Source organism: Mesocricetus auratus, unplaced genomic scaffold (assembly GCF_017639785.1).
Source record: "Mesocricetus auratus isolate SY011 unplaced genomic scaffold, BCM_Maur_2.0 Super-Scaffold_100006, whole genome shotgun sequence".
Lineage (NCBI taxonomy): Eukaryota > Metazoa > Chordata > Mammalia > Rodentia > Cricetidae > Mesocricetus > Mesocricetus auratus.
In genome coordinates, this window is record NW_024429190.1 from 69424967 (window position 1) to 69442352 (window position 17386).

At 47.3% G+C, this 17386-nt stretch overlaps 1 protein-coding gene across 1 annotated transcript; it reads left to right on the top strand.

The window, feature by feature from the left end:
• Nucleotides 1–13781: 13781 nt before the first annotated feature.
• On the top strand, nt 13782–17211 carry Stbd1 (starch binding domain 1). The gene is made up of 2 exons (XM_005068140.4): nt 13782–14068; nt 15535–17211. The coding sequence occupies exons 1-2, from the start codon at nt 13849–13851 to the stop codon at nt 16314–16316; spliced, it is 1002 nt and encodes a 333-aa protein (XP_005068197.2). The 5' UTR covers nt 13782–13848; the 3' UTR covers nt 16317–17211.
• The last annotated feature ends 175 nt before the right edge of the window (nt 17212–17386 follow it).

Here is a 17386-nt window from a genome sequence, read left to right on the forward strand (position 1 = left end):
TCTACGCTTTATTACTTTTAAAAAATTATTCCGGGGTAGAGCTTGAGAGCTGAGACAGTGGTTAAGAGCACTGACTGCTCTTCCAGAGGACCCAAGTTCAATTCCCAGCACCCACATGGCATCCTGGAAACATCCAGTTCCAGGGGACTGACACTCTCTTCTGGTGTCCGAGGGTACCAGACAGGCTCGTGGTACACAGACATACAGGCAGACAAAATACTTGTTCAAATATAACATGAAAATTTAAATAGAAACAAAGAGCTTTAGAAACTAAAGTAATTATTATTTCTGGATACATGCTCACGGTTATGCATGTGTGTAGAGGGTGCATATAGAGGTCACAAGTGTTCCTCAGAAGCTGTCCATCTTGTTTTCTGAGGCAGGGTCTCTCACTTGGACCTGAGCTCACCCACTCAGCTAGGCTGGCTAACTAGTGAGCTCTGAGATCTGCCGATTTCCTCCTTCAATACTGGGATCACAAGCCGTGCCACCATGGACTTTTCCATAGGTGCTGGGAGCCAGATGTGGGTCCTCAGGCCTCCACTGTAAGCATTTGCTAACAACCCAGGCCCTCCCACTCGAATCTCAGCAGCCTTATCCGGAATTACATTTTACATTTGGTTGCTGGGAGCACACCTTTAGTTGAGAAAGAGACAAGAAAAAAGTTTTTGAAAAATGTTGTGTATGCATGACATGGCAGGAAAGGAAATGCGTATCAATGCAACAGGATATTCACTTCTACGGCTGGTTAGGAGGTGTCATTGCTATGCAGTTTTCCTCATCCATGTCCCATTCTACCTGCTTGCTCCTTTCAGACAACCATTTGTCTGATGGAATCCCTCGCGCCAGGAATGGCTCAACCTTTATCCACAAAGGCCTGGAGCTTCCATGATCCTCTCACTGGGGTTTTTATTACTAGACTTGGTGGAGCCCTAAGGGAAGTGATTTCCATGACTCTCTTGTCAATCATTGTTCTCATTAGTGAGGTCTCGCTCTGACACCAGAGTGTTCTTTCTAGTTCTTCACAGAGTATGAGGGAGCCACGCTAACCCGGTGGTGACATCACGGCTAAGTCAATGGAAATATTGCTGTTGACTGCTGGCCAGTGGCTTTCTCAAGCTTTTATATCCACAGCTTGGTCCTGGGACTGAGGAACAATTTTCCCAGTGGTCATTAAGGAGGTACTCCTCCTGATGTCACCACTTACACTCACTCAGACCTGTACATCCAGAGTACAGGACAAAGAGTGGGTGTGGATCAGTGTGGACAGCCATTGCTCAGTCTGTGTGGCGCTGGCTCCAGGCTTCTCTGAAATCTGCTGATGCTCTCAAGTCCCTTCACAAAATGACATAGTGCCCACATATGACCTACATGTGTCCCACCCTGCAATGGAGTCATCACTACATTATGTTCAGCACCTAGCACAATGCAAATGAAGACATCGTTGTTACACTGCGCTGTTTAGGGAGTAATGAGAAAGAAAAACAGTCCATTGGTGTCAAGTAAAGACAAAAACTGATTGAATATTTTTAATTCTGATTAGCCATGAGGGTGCAGAACACGCAGGTGTAAATGGACAATGTCACTGTACTTGGAAACATTGTCTCTCAATTGGAGTTTGAGTCTGAAATAAGCTTCTGTGTGCACCATGGGGTCAGTACTGTTTTCTCATTTACTATAGAAACTGTTTCTGCACTTTGCATAGGAGCTCCTGCCTATAATCCCAGAAATCCAGAGGCTGAAGGGAAAAAGATGCCAGTATTTTAGGCTAACAGACCTTGTTCTGATCCAAATACCAAATGACAATTGTGAAAATAATGATAGTGATGATGATGATAGTGATAATGGTGACGGTGATGATGGTGATGATGAAGATGGTGATGTTAGTGATGATGAAGATGGTGATGATGGTGATAATGATGGCAGCGATAATGGTGATGTGATAATGATAGATCAAGCAAGTTTCTACATGACAGCCAGTGGTGAATGGGGAACCCCGGTGGTGAATAAGCACCCACTAAGTCTATAAATGTTGGTGTGGGTGGATGTCTGTTAAGCAAGATCAGCAAATCTAAACCCAGAAAAACTCTCAGAACAAAAGATTACTCATTATTTCCTCTTGAAGCCTATTTTAATCCGCGGCCATTATGACTCTTACTGTTCTTCCCACTGTACAGGGTGGAAATCTGAGAGTCACATTTCCCAAGCCCTTTCACGGTTGCATTCATCCAACTGCCTCACATGTGTGGAAGCCCACAAGTGGCTTCAAGAGGAAAGTGGGCCTGCTGAAGCCAGCAGAGGAGGTATCTGGTCCTGCCTTTGGCGGAATTTAGGCATCCAGTCCTACTTTGGGCAGGATCTGGGCATCCAGTCCTACCTTGGGCAAAATTTGAGCATTCAGACTACCTTGGGCGGGATTTGGGAATTCAGTCCTACCTTGGGCAAGATTTGAGCATTCAGTCCTTCCTTGGGTGGGATTTTGGCATCCAGTCCTACCTTGGATGGGATTTGGGCATCCAGTCCTACCTTGGGTGGGATTTGAGCATCCGGTCCTACGTTGAGCAGGATTTGGGCATTTGGTCCTCAGATTCTGGCATGCAGGTGATGAGCTGCAGGCGGTGCTGGCTATGCCACTCTGGAGGGAACCCACCAGGGGCACCTTGTTCCTGGCTTTGCTGTAGTCAGACCCCAGTCCATTTCAGGGTCCCATGACTGGTTTCAATTAGGAGACAACTGTCTTAGGGTTTCTGTTGCTGTGATAAAACACCATGATCAAAGCAGCTTAGGGAGAAAGGGCTCATTTCAGTTTCCAACTCTCAGGTGACACTCCATCTCCTAGGGAAGTTGGCACAGGAACTCATTTCCCAGGTGATACTCCATCACTGAGGGAAGGTGGGGTAGGAACTCACATAGGGTAGGAACGTTGAGGCGGGAGCTGAAGCAGAGGGCATGGAGGAGAGTTGCACACTGGCTTGCTCCCATGGCTTGTTCAGCCTGCTTTCTTTTAGTGATCAGGACCTCAGCCAAGGGTGACACCTCCCACATCAATCATCAATCCAGAAAACGCATCACAGTCTTGCCCACAGGCCGATATGGAGGGCCTTTTCTCAACCGAGGCTCCCTCTTCCCAACCAGATGACTCTAGCTTGTGTCATGTTGGCACGAAACTCACCAGCACACAGCTGCACATTCAACAGAAGCAGCAGCCAAATTGGCTGTGATGAGGGGAAATCCAAGTTGCAGAACAAATACATAGTCTGTGTTCATGAGTCACTGGGCAATATTGGAATGTCTTTAGATAAAAGTGACTGAGATCTAGAAGATAAATCAACTCTTAAAATTGTATTATATATTTACTTTATATACAATACATAATATATATGATATATATGTAATATACATGTATATGAGTGTAGGTGTCTTCAAAGGCCAGGAGAGGGATCCCTTGGAGCTGGACCTATAGGTGGTTGTGAGCTACACAGTGTGGGTGTTGGGTACTGACTACAGGTCCTCTCCAAGAGCAGCGTATGCTCTTGCTGAGCTGTCGGGTCAGCTTTCCACTGGCTATTGAATACTTCCTGTAGACTGGATCCTTGTGATGGTGTCCTCACCATCTAGATGAATTTTAAAAGAGTCCCTATATGCCCCTCCCCTTCCTCTCAAACATCCCTGTCACCAGCCTTGCCTTGTTGGTCCTTCCACGTCTCTAGAATTAAACCACCATGGATTCCTGCACCGGAGACCCTTGCTCCTCTCGGCTGGATTGGCCGACAGGACCTGCTGTGCTTGTTTTCTGTTGCCGTTGCTGAAGAGCACAACTCGGGAAACTTTTTTAGAAATAGAAGTTGATTCAGCTCGTGAATTAAACACATTGCCTACTCCTCATACAAAGCACCCACAGTTTGTCAGTTTGGATGCATTAATAATAAGCTCTGAGCCACCAATAGCATGTGACTATTGCATTAAGGAAAGAAAGCACTTCCCCCTTGGTGTCATTTCATCATGATTGGGCCCAGATTTGAATCCTCTCTGTTGCATGAGTCTGAATCTGTCCCAGTGTCAGTCTGAGTCTGTGTGTTACTGTGTGTATCTGTCTGTAACAGAAGGCTTTGCTCTGTATTTATTGAAGAGCATGGAAAACAGCTCACAGGGAAGGAATGGGGGCCACTACAGACATCTTTAACAGGGTTTTTACAAGAGGTTAAGTCACTGATTCAAACTGACCCCAACTGGCCTAGATAATAGACAGTATTACAAACATCATTGTTTATCAAGCAATATCCAAATGTTGCCTTCAAGAGTTATGGTGGATATATATTCATATAGATGGCTTTCAACTTGTATTTCTGTTTTCGGCACACATTACTCTAGGTGAGGAACATGGAGGAATACATCAGATTGCATCTATTCATTAGCCTTGGTAGTTAAAGTTAATTATATAGGAAATCCAAGGCAAATGAGGTTAGCTGTTCCATTGTTCTCTTAAAGGCAGGTTAAACACACAGGTTGGGTATGCAGTAGGACACCAGCCTTAAGTCTTAAGTGGCCTCAAGGTGTATTATTAACTCTTGTTGGGAGGCCCAGCAAAAGTTCCAGTGTTTTAGAATGTAAGAGACAAATTTTTTAAATCACAATATATTTCCACGAACTCATGGTCTGAAGGTTGGAAAGTTCAAGATCCTGTACTTGATGGTGAGAACTCCTCTGAGAACTCCTCGGAGTCCCAAGATGGCATAGCTCAGGCCTATTTTCTTTTTGGTTTTTCAAGACAGGGTTTCTCTGTGTAGCCCTAGTTGTCCTGGAACTCACCCTGTAGACCAGGCTGGCCTCAAACTCACAGAGATCTGCCGGCCTCTGCCTCCTGAATGCTGGGATTAAAGCTGTGCACTACCACACCCAGCTATCAGGCACAGAACTATTGGATTAGAACCCCAGTTTTATGGCCTCATTTACCCCTCTCATGTCCTACCTCTGATTTCCAGTCTGATTGTGTTTTTACCCTCTTAGAACCTCAAAACAGACCCTCAATTTAAAAATACATTTTAATGGGATCAACCAAATCATAGAAGAATAAAATGCCTAAAATTCTAGAAAATTTGTGATTTTTTTTCAACACCACCCTGGGATGTAATGTGCAGCTCTAACATAATGTTGTATTGACTCCTTTTTTTTTTTTTTTTTGGTTTTTTTTTTTTATGAGACAGGGTTTCTCTGTATTGTTTTGGAGGCTTTCGGTCCAGCCTGGCCTCGAACTCACAGAGATCCGCCTGCCTCTGCCTCCCGAGTGCTGGCATTAAAGGTGTGCGCCACCACTGCCCGGCTGTATTGACTCTTGAGTCAGTTAGTTGAACTTAGAGAATATCCCATGAGAGAGCAGTAGGCTTCAGAAAGCATCATAGTGGTAGGAGTAAGACACTGTGCAGTTGATTGTGTCGTCAGTCTCTGCTCAAACCCAGTCCCACACAGAACTCTTTCAGGGGACCAGAGAAGCCAGGTGATTAGGTTCTGACCCAACCAGCTGGATGGTCCGAGACACACTTGTTATCCTGTCCACTCTAGTCACTTCATCTCCAGTAGGAATGATCTCAGTAACAACAATTCCATCCTCAGTGATGTGGTAAGGATTAGGGAAACATTACGGGTGCTGAGAACAGACCCTGGCACATCCCTCACATGCCCTGAGTGTTAGCTGCCATCCAGGCTTGTTGGATCAGATAACCCGAGGCTGGGCTAATAAGGGACGACTGTCACATGGCTACCATCTGTCTCCGGGTCAGCCTGCCGTGTTTAACTACTGACCAGCAAGAAGCCGAGAGAACAGTTTTATGATACCAAGTTTGTGACTGAGCTGCAGGACACTGAGTGCCCAATCTAGCACTCTTTCTAGACTTGTGGAAGCTACATTCCGAGCCCTGTCTGCTGCGAAAGCTTCAAGGACACTGGTTCCATGGGCTCAGGGGGGTTTGGATACCTTCTTGAGTGACATGCTGGCCTTAAAGTTGGCAGCTTCTCGGACTACTGAATAAAGGAGCTGAGACAGCGTATCTAAACCCGGGCTCCTTGTCACTTCACAGCCTTTGGACTAACAGCAAGTGTAACTCTGGTTTCCAAAATCCAAATGGAAGTGTAAGCAGCCTACCATTGTATAGTATTCCCAACATCCAGATGAAGTAGAAATAAATAACCAGAGAGGATAGTATTAAGTTGTTTATCTAGGAAGAGGTCTTTAAGAATCAACTATTTAGCTGAAGTGTGTGTAACTGCGTTTCAGGAATGGCACTGTGCACCAACCAGCTTACCAAATTCCTCAACGACTCTGTGGATTGGCACCCTGTCTCTGGAACATCATCAATCCTAAGAGTTGAGGCTCTGATGCATGTGAAGACTAAGAGAGAACATGTTTTCCTCTTTCTCAAAACTGTTTCCACAGAGTTCATCCCCGAGTCTTCATGGAAGCTGAAGAGGCTTCCGTGTTGCCGAGGGATGGGGGGGGGGTTTCTGTGGTAAAGGAAAGTGCCTTAGTTCAAGTTGGCTGGGAAACAAATAGTAAGATGGGATTAGATGTCCTCAAGTCAAATTCCAAGGAAGATCATGGACAGGTGCTGGAAAACTGTAAGATGTGCGTCTGATTGTGGGAGGAGTGAAGCCTAAAGCAAGGTGACCCTTGGCACCTATTTAAAGCAGATAGAGGTTTCCATGGGGACATCCCCAGGTTAACACTGCCCTCGGGAGGAACCTCACATCACCCTGCCTCAGCCCTTCTCCTGTGCTCAGTCCTTGGCTGGGAAGAGGCTCCAGGTGGGCAGCACGGTCCCAGAGTGACAGTGACTGATCTCCAAGGGAGCCTCTTGCTATGGCATCCACATGTCATATAGGTTCCATGGTTTGGGAGTTTAGGGCACTTCAAGCCATCTGAGTCTTCCTACATGCTCCCACGTCTGCTTTGGAGACTCCCCTTTCTCAGACAATGCTGTCTTCACATACGAGATCTGGAGAAGCTACAGATTCAAGTTGCATTGTGGATACCGGTAATAGAACCCAGCCTCACAGTGTTCACTGAGCTATGGTCTTAGCCCAGAAAGCCTGATTTATAGCTGGTCAGTTACAGATATAGGTGAAATTATCCCAGACTCTGAGTGGTGTCCAGCATGGTGAATGGGTACAGTCTTGGGGACCAAGCTCCCCCCATCTGTGGAATTGATGTCTCCAGGTAACTCAGAGGTGAACTGAGTTAGAGGAAGCACAGTTTCCTGTTTCGATGGAGAAAAGCTTGGGGAAAGTCCTACCCATCTGATCACAGAGGTTGTCTGTGTTGTTTATGGTGTAAGAAAAGAGGAAAAAAAGAGGCACTCCTTTTCTCCATGTACACAGCAAGCAGAATGACCTGTGTGAACTGAATAACTAAGGAGATTTTGATACAGAAATGTTGAGAGGGTTCCTAGCCTCTTCTTGCTGCTTTGAGATAAAATAAAGACTAAAAAGTAAGATGAAAGGAATGGGCCGGGCGTTGGTGGTTCACGCTTTTAATCCCAGCACTTGGGAGGCAGAGGCAGGTGGATCTCTGTGAGTTCGAGACCAGCCTGGTTACAGAGTGAGTACCAGGACAGGCTCCAAAGCTACACAGAGAAACCCTGCCTCGAAAAAACAAACAACAACAACAACAAACCCACAAGCAAACAAACAACAAAGATAAAAGGATATAAAAAGCAATTACATATATCATATTCTTTCCCTTGTGCTCAAGTTGACCTCAAAGTCCATGAAGTTCCTGCTGCCTCCTAGGGCTAGGATTGCAGCTGTGCACATGGTCTGTACTGTTAGTGATTGAAGCCAGGACTTGGGAATGCTAGGCAAGCACTCTAGCAAAGGAGCTGCCCCCTCAACCTCAGGAACCAGGACTGTGCAGACTGGAAAACCACTGTTTGTTAGGCAGCAAATAGTGTTTACATTAAGAAAAAGTTTCTAGAAGAGGTTGAATCTAGGACACTTTGGAAACAGTCTAAAGATAATCTCAGGATGTGACTGCTGATTTATTTGGATGTCAGAAAGTTCAAAGGATATTGGACCCTCCATGTTATTCAGTTAGACGTAAAACAAAACTAAAAAAACCCTGAGTCTTGCACAGATTTTCTTTTTTTAAAACTTTGTCAAAACTAGATATTTCATTCCCTTCAAATTTTGCCATTAACACAGTGAAATGTAGCATACAAAGGGAGAAAATATTTGAAACCCATATATCTATTAGTGTCTTAATACAGGATGTAGAAAAACGTTTTTATGATTTGACAATAAAAAACCAACCCAATTTTATGTAGGCAGAGGATCTGCATAGCTACTACTTGGGACAAACACATGCATGAACAAAAACTCAATTCCTTGATCAAACAATGGGATTTCTCTGAAGATGCAAGATGCTGTTCCTTGTCTAAGGACAAGGAAGGCTTGTCTTGATTGCAGAAGTCATAGGAAGTGGGGGACTTGCTTAAAAACCTTTGATGGTTTCTAGGAAACCATCCAGAATGGTGTGGACCCAGTAAGATTCTCAGAAAATGTACGTTTCCTGAAGACTGACATAAATATTTCCAGGTTAGACGTTTAAAATAAATCACAGACAGTGGAAAGTGAAGAGAGCACTTTGGATTCCCAAGCTCTAATGGCACAGAGCAGGCCAGGAGAACTCAGAGCTGGGTGCCCATCCATCACAGCACAGAGGGCTCAGAGCACAGAACCAAGAGAGCAAGTCAAGGTTATGCAGGATGTTGCATGGGCTGTAGTTACATAGGGTCCCAATCTAGTAACTTCCAGCATTCCCTTGGTTCTCAGAGTCGCCATGGATACCGTGTGACTCCTGTGTGCCCCTAGCTCCCTCTTTTTGAACAGGACTGCTTGTGACAATTATCCTGTAACTCTCCTCCTGCTGTACTTTGGAATGGTTATCATGGGGTGCAGGGAAATTGTTTCTTGAATTCACAAGTCTTTGGATTGAGAAAATGCACCAGAATAGTTGTGCTTAAGGAATGACCAGTGGGCAGAATCATCCGTAGCTGAGTCTGAGTCACATTCTAGTCTAGATCCCAAGATAGCACGAAGAAATAAAATTCTGGGGAGATTTTTGTTGTTACACAGGACGGGAAAATGTTTGCTTAACATTTCATATCCAAGCCATAATACAGAGACAAGATTTATTTACAGTGTTGTGACTGGATGAGTGGTGCTAGGAATGCCTACAGAATAATACAGGAAGCAGAGGTAAGGGGCACCCCAGACTGTACTCATCGTGGTTTCGCTAGGCTTGTCAGGAGGCAGAGGAGAACGGAAGGAAGCAAGCCGGGCGTGTTTACTGTCCAGGCATTCACCTGGCACACAGGAGGCCTTGGGTCCAATGCCCAACACTGCAGAACAACAAAAACTAAACAGCAACAGAAAAGCTCCAAGGCCTTTGGACATTTTTTGGCTTAATTTTGATATCTTCTGTTTACCTCTCTGGGTGTTTGCTGATTCCGCATTGTATGGACCCTCCCGTACAGGACTCTGGACACCTCGTGGAACACCCCCAGGGTTTTCTAGGTCTCCAGAACATTCCACTGAGTTGTTTTCTCCTCCCTGTGTAGCCAGGTGACTCGCAGGCCTTGAATGCTGATGAGGGCTGTGTGGTGGGGTACACACACTGTTCATTTCATGCAAGGGTTCTGACTGCACCCCGTAAATTTCCCAGAAGCCACCCCATCTTCTTGCTAGTGTTTGCTTCCAGGATAGATGCAGACACTTGCCCTGCCTTTCCCTTTCTGATTAGCAGTGGCTTTGAGCAGCTCTGTATTTGTTCTTTCAGCCCGTGGGTGTCTGTTGTCTGCTCCGTCTAGATGTGAAGGAAAGAATGTCCCCTGTGTCGTTTTCTTGTCAGTGTGTGAGAACTTGGTGGGTATCCAGCTATTAATCCTTTGTCTTCTAGACAGCACGGCTATCTATCTGCCCTTGTCTGGAGCTATCTGATAAATGGTCTAGCACCCACTAAATGTGATTACATCGCCCCCTATGTTAGGTACTTCCACTGTGACAGTGTCTTGGATTTTGTTCTCTTAGCCTTGTACTTTTACCATTTTCATTTAGGGTTTTTATTCCACCTGAAACCCACTGTTTAATGCAGCCCAACTACCCCTCCATCCTCCCTCCCCCACTTCTCTATACAGCGAGCTAGCTAGTTTTCCCAGTACAGATTGCCCGTATCTAAAGGTTTCATCATTACCAAGCAGCTCAGCCTGGAGTCCATCCAGATTCCAAGATGAGTCAGAGGTTTGCAAACAGTTGCAGTTAGAAAATGTCTCTACGAAACCTGAACCTGGGAGGCTCCAACGTGACTGATCCACAGAGAGCATTTGCCTGTGATGAATGTCATGCAAAGACACAGGCACAGAGCTTGACAGAAATGGACAGGTGCTGATGGTACATCCCCAGAGAGCCAGGGCTTGGAGAGGGAGGAATGAGAAACCAATACACGGCTACACTTCAGCATCATGCTGGAATATTCCCTGAAGATTCCTCTGATGACACATGCCCAAATTCACACACCCACTTCTAAAATGCATGTTTTGAAATGTAAATGTAGTTTAACCACAATCAGGATTTGGGGTAGCTAGAGGTTCAGAGCTGGAATCCTGGGGTCAGGATGCTGGGTCCAAATCTTAGCCTAGTCGGCTATCCCCTGGATGACCTTGAGCAGATCAGACTCCGAGGCGTGCATGAGATAATCCTGATGAAGCACCAGCCAGGGGCCAGCATCAATTACATCAATTAGGCACTCAATAAAGAGCAACAATAAAAGGGTGTATTGCATGATAGACTTGGCATTCCATGGAACACAAAGAATGAAGTGCTCTGACCCCCCCCAAAGGGATTTGCAAGCTAGAGGAGGAGGAAATGGATTCCAAAAATAAGTATAGCATGAGAGAAAACCTCAGACTTTGCACTAACAAAGTTCATGTGTTCAGAATTCAAATAAAAGAATGGCATATATCAGTGTGAGGAAGGGAGGAGGTGCTGAGGTGGAATTCTGAGCCCAGGAAAGCAATGCCGAGTTTTAGGGAAGGTGTTGAGCAGAGCTAAGAATAGTTGCAGAATGCATCAGAGCCGGAGCAGGTGGAGGTACACCGATGGGGTCCCAGGGTGCCCACACTGAGACTGACAATGCAGAGGTCAGTGGAAGGATACTGTTTATTCTCTCCTGCTCTTAAGCACCTAGCTCCAGGTGGTGAGAATTGGTACGTAGGGAGAGGTGTCGTCCGTCCCCCTCCCCCCACCAAGCAATTCTCCAACTCATGGACATCAACTTGATGTCCTCCACTTTCACACAACTCTGACACTCTCTGCCTGAAGTCAGTTTTGATTTCATAAATTAAAGGGCTCAGTTTAAGACTCCCCATTTCAGAGGTTAATCCCAAATTCATTCACTTCCTACTTCTGATTGGCTGGTTATGAAGTCGGGGTGGGGGGGGGAATCCTGTGATTTTTCCCTTGGGTTTCATGAACTTGGTTTTCACAGAACCCAGGGAAACCCTGGGCTTATGCTCACTGGTATATAATGGAAGGTATGGTTTGGATATATTATGGCTCCCATGTTCACCACTGAATCACTAATTAGTCAAAGACATGAAATGTGTTTGAAAAAGATCACACCAAGTTCTATGTAAGTTGTGCTTGAAATGCATGTAAGATGTATGTAAGCTGAAGAAGCCACCTGGCGACCTGGCGAGAGAGGACCAGAGAGGGTGAGCCCTCAGAGGTCATGAGGACAGGGTTTTGCTGTGAGATGTAGAGCCATTGAAGAATCCTCTGTGTAGGTGGGACATGATTACAGTGGGACCGACAGGCAGCCTGTAGGGGCTTGTGTTTTAGTTTAGCGTGAAGTACTGTCTTCATGTAAGTGAGTTGGGTTGGAGATGTTCATTAGGCAACCCTCCTAACTACGCTGCTATACATTATCCGTGTACCTCCTCCTATGCTACCTCATCTATCTCGTCTGTCTACCTACTTATCTATTAAATTCTTCTAAATAAGTTTAATTAAACTTTTTACATATTTTGATCATATTTTCCCTCTCTCAACTCATTCCAGATCCCCTTATCTTCTTATCTACCCAATTTCATGTCCTCCCCCCTTCCTTTCTCAATAAAAGCAAAACACCAAAATGAAAACCAAAACACAAACTTAAAAAAAGAAAAAATTAAAAGACAGAAAATACCAAAACAAACAAAAAGTACACCAAACTAAGCAAACACGGAGTCCTCTGTGTGTACACCATCCCCTCCTGGCCGATACACCGGTGTGCTCCCTTGAAGAAAACGGATTTCCCTTTTCAGCAGGCATCAGTCGCAAATAGCTTCTTGATTAGGGGGGACTTTTCGCTCACTTCCTCCTCTCAGTGCGGGATTTATCTGGTTTGAGCCTGCGCCGGTGTTGTTCATGCTGTCACAATCTCTGTGAGTGCATACGTGTCTCAAGTCCTGGTGTGTCTGCCAGACACTGTTTCCTTGGGATCATCTGACTCTTAGAATATTTCTACCTCCTCTTCCAGGCAGTTCCTTGAGGGCTGAAGGGAGGGGGTTTAATAAAGTCATCCCATTTAGGGTTGAGTGCTCCCAAATCTCTCACGCGCTACACATGGCCCAGCTGTGGGTCTCTGTGCTAATTTACCATCTACTGCAAGAAGCTTGTCTGACAGGGCTGAGTGGTGCTCTCAACTATGGGTATAGCAGTATTTCATTTTAATATCCAATACTTTAATAATAAAGCAGGAGTCTTTTTTATTGCTGTGTTTTCTACCTATCTGCCTGTTGAGAGCTGCTGTGTGATCCCAGCAAGGAGAACTGGGATCTCCCAGAGGGAGCCATGTTAGTAATAGCTTCAAGGCACATAGTCTCCAGCTGTGGCCTTAGCAGGAGGCTGTGGGAGGATGAGTTTAAGGGAAAACCTCCAGAAATAAAAAGTCCTGGCGCATTAACCTGAAGTAGGTGTGTGTACACATCGACAGAGCAGTGTGGTCCTTCATAGGACGTCTATTGTGTGAGGATCAGTTTAAGTCTATACACAAAACGCTTTGAATATATGATGCTTGATAAAGGGTCGCTGTTTTATTAATATTTACATGTAGGGGCTCCATCCGTGTGCAATATCCAATTCAAATGAATGGATGTACGCAGCAAAAAGAGGTGGAAGGATCCGGCCATGTCGAAGCTCATCTGTAACCCTGCACTTGAGACGCGGAATCAGGAGTTTGAGGCCAGCTTTAGATATATAGAGAGTTCTAGGCTAGCCTGGACCCTTCTTTTTAAAAGGGAGGGAGTAAGAGGTTCGAGGGGGAAAGGGATTGGTTGAAGTGGGCCTTTAAGTAGATTATTACACAGAGGTTTGAAAAAGCTGGGCACAGCTGCGGGCAGAAGTGGCGCTTCCTCTAGGCTTCCCTGCCCTCACTCACTCACTCATCCCCCGCCCCGCGTCCTCCTTCCCTTCCCCGCCCTCTCCACCTCTCCGTGTGCTAACCGTCCAGCAAGAGTACTGGTCTCTAAGCCCCCTGTCTCCTCTGAGCTCCAGGAGTTCCTTGCCCTGGCTCGGTGCTGTGCGGAATCCAGTGGAGCGGGACCCCGGCTTGGGCATTGGGGCGGGGGGGGGAGGGGGGAATCGGCGAGCTCCGGGCGGCGGGGGCGGGGCGGGGCGGGGCCGGGGAAGTTCGCGGTCACTGAGGGCCGGGCTGGCCGCCTAGGAACCGTAAAAGGCTGAGGCGGGCGGGGTGGGTGTGGCCGTGCGGGTGAGCGGAGCCCTGGTCCGGGGCCCGTAGTCTCCCGCAGCCTCTCAGCCATGGGCGCCGTCTGGTCCGCCCTGCTGGTCGGCGGGTGTCTGGCGGCTGCGCTTATCCTGTGGCTGCTGCGGGGCGACCCTGGGGTCCCGGGGAAAGACGGGGGTGCGGAGCCGCAGAAGGACGCTCCTCCAGGGGAGGCTGCGGCTCCGGGAGGCGGTCCGGGTGACGGTGGCGGCCTGAGCCCTGAACCTTCCGAGCGGGTGCTGGTCTCCAAACCAGGTATTCTTCCTCCCCGGGGCTCGGGGCAAATGTGCCCGGTGTTTCGGAGTTCACTGGGGAAGGGGGAATGAAAGCCACCTGAAGCTCTCCAGGTGGATCGTGGTGGACTAACTTCCCCCACCTGGGATGGAACCCCCCACGGGCCCGGTTGCGTTCCCTCCCGGGCTGTACTGTCCTGGAGAAGCCACCCGGGTCCTCCAGAGGCAGCGCCCTGCTCCTGCCGCTCAGGCCGGCACCGGCTCCTCCGGCCGGCGGCGCTTGGCGCAGTGCTCGAGGCTGGGTTAGGGGCGGGGGAGGGGGGACATCTCACAAATCTCCGTAGTCTCCATGAAGCTGGAAGGGGCATCCTCTGAGTCTTAGTCCCCGTAGCTTCAAGCTCTGACACCCCACGCCCCTTCTTAGATCTGAGTTTGAGGCTGGCGAGCGTTGAGCACTCGCTTGGACAATTGCTTCAGGAAAGTAAAATTCAGCTTAGACGTGGATCATGAAAGCCGCTGCAGCTGTGCACTGGCCGTGCGTGCACTTACAACAGCCCAGTCGGCCTACTGGGGGACCAAACTGGTGAGAATTGTAGTTTACATCTACATTCTAGAGACCCCGCACCAGGCAACCAGTGTGCATTGGCACGAAGCCCCGTCTTCCTGTGCCCTTCTTTGGAAGGTTGGCGTTGCCTGGCCGAACTTATTTTTAGTGGTAGTCATTTGTAGTTACGTGAGAATCTTTCCCACGGCTGATTTTTGAAAAACGGTTCATCTGTTTTCTTGTATGAAGGCCAGCCTCATGTTTTAATTGGGGAATTGAGGTTTGTTGATATCTCACTCCGAAGCTCACCATTAAAAAGCCCACGTGCTGAGTGTAGAAGGTCAGGTTTTGAGAGCTACTTAGGTAGCCAGGGAACAAACCAAGTCTTTGAGCGACTTGGATTGTGGACTTTTTAGAACAATTTTTAAGAGTGTATAGTGTGTGTGTATAGTGTGTGTGTAAGTGGAACCTCATGTGTCTTTGGAGAGATTTCTCCCCCCTCACTTCCTCCACCCCCACCCCAACTCTGCTCACACTGACCCCTTTGCCTTCCAGAGCTAACCCTGTCCTGCACTCACTTTAGGGAGTCCTTTGTCCCACAGAAGCCATGGTGTGTGCGGCTGGGCCTGCTAAGCTCCTGTTCCAACCCCAGACAGCATTTTTTTTTTTATGACAGGAGCCAAGTGACTTAACTTTGGATCCCTGCCAACCTGGTCTGGCCTGTGGAGACTTTGTGCCTGCCACTTCATTGTCTCTCGTGCTGAGCACACTGAGTGTGTTCTGATTGTTGGCTCTGCATGTGTGCTCTTAGAGTGGTGTTGAGAAGGTGCAAATAGACACTTGATTCCTACAGGAGCTTGACCTACAGATAGAAACCGAGATGATAGCAACCATTCTCTTCCCTTTGTGAAACCAGCTAAAGTTGCTACATTTTCCTTTCTCAGAGCAGCTTCAAGAAAGCAACGGACATTTGATTTCCGAGACCAAAGATCTTGGTAACCTGCAGGGAGCACAGAGACTTGAGAATACTGGAGCAGACTGGGGCAATGCCAGAGAATGTGTACCTGCTGGAAAGAGTGCGGACACCCACTCCAGGGCCAACCCAGAAGTGTCGAGGAATCAAAGCCCGGAAGTTCATAGAGGAGAATGGAGATCCTGTAAAGGACAAGAAACAGCGGGGAGCATGGCAGAGAAGCTGTCGTCTAGCAGCCTGCTCAGGGACAGAGCTAAAGCAGCCAGCCCTGCACAGCCAGCCAATCAGGACCCAGCAGGCCACGAGGACTGGGAAGTGGTGTCCAGGCACTTATCTTGGGGGGATGCTGGCTTGGGTAGCAGTCTTGAGGGCCTAAGTCAGGGAATGGGTGACGGCAGAAGCACTCTTGTGGGAGGAAGAGGCTGGGAAGTAGATGGGAAGGCCGTGTCCCTGGAAGCTCAGCAGGTCAGCATCCAGTTCCAGGTGCACTACAACACAAGCTCCGATGTGCAGTTCATTGCAGTAACTGGAGACCACGAGAATCTTGGGGGATGGACCAGATACGTCCCGCTCCATTACTGTAAGGATGGGCTGTGGTCCCATTCTGTCTTCCTGCCTGTGGACACGGTGGTGGAATGGAAGTTTGTGCTGGTAGAGAATAGGGAAGTTACTCGCTGGGAAGAATGCAGCAATAGACTCCTGCAGACTGGCCATGAGGCTAAAGTGGTTCATGGGTGGTGGGGGATTCACTGACTCGCGGTGTGAAGCATCTGAGCAAGAGGCCGCAGCAGAGTTGGAAGAGGCTAAGGCTGTAGAGCACACTGCATAATTTAAAGGCAGTGTAATCCCATTTGTAGCCATCAGAGTTGCTAGTGTGGCTTTTGTCCAGAATGTAGGAGGATTTATGCATGCCCATGATGCTATCGGTGAGCTGGAACTTTTCCCTTATTGCACTGACTGGTTTGTGCTGAGACATTACTTGAGGGGTTGACCGTCCCTGGGGAGTTGGTTTGGGCTAAGACTGAGGCATGGACTATGCAAGGAGAAACTAACCAACTGCACAAGTACGAGGTAGAGCCTGTGGCTCTTAGAGCAGGGAGATGTCGGTAAGCCTCATTAAATGCAGCTAACACAACATGTTTACATTTTAAAACGACACCATATAGAACTGTGATCAGTCAGGACTGGAGTGACACTCAGAGACTCCCCATTAGTGTTTGTTCCATTGTAAGCGCTGAGGATAGGTGTGGGGTTAGCCGGTGTGGCTTTGTCTTAATGTCCTAATCAGAGTTGGTCATCCAGGAAGTGGAGCGAGTGGGGTGGCTAAGATGGTGAGGCGGCTTGAAAGGTGACTGTACTCCTTTGAGGACTGGGATTTACAGGCCCCCGCCTGGCTCCAGCAAGGGCGTGTGCATCCTTTCCCTACAGTGCCCTCCCAGAAGTCACTTCCCCCACCCCATTCCAGGTCTCAGTAGATGGGCTGCCCTGGGGAAGCTTTTTTCCATCTGTCACCTCTTCACTCTCCTCTCATACCAGTGAGTGAAAACTACATAGGACCATGATGCGGAAGAATATCTTTGCTCTGTGAAGGGATAATTAAGTTTTTAAGTTATAACTGAATAATAAATCCTGAGTTGTAATATCTTTATAAAATGTCTGAATTATTTGTTTCAATTTTAGCACCATAACTAGATATAAAGTAATGGTATAGTATTTTACATATAGAGAAAAGCAAACATCAAATGTTACAGCAAATGACATATGGAGTCTGTTTTCCCTTTTGGAGAGAATTTTAAATATTTTCTAAAACTTTGCTTAGAGGG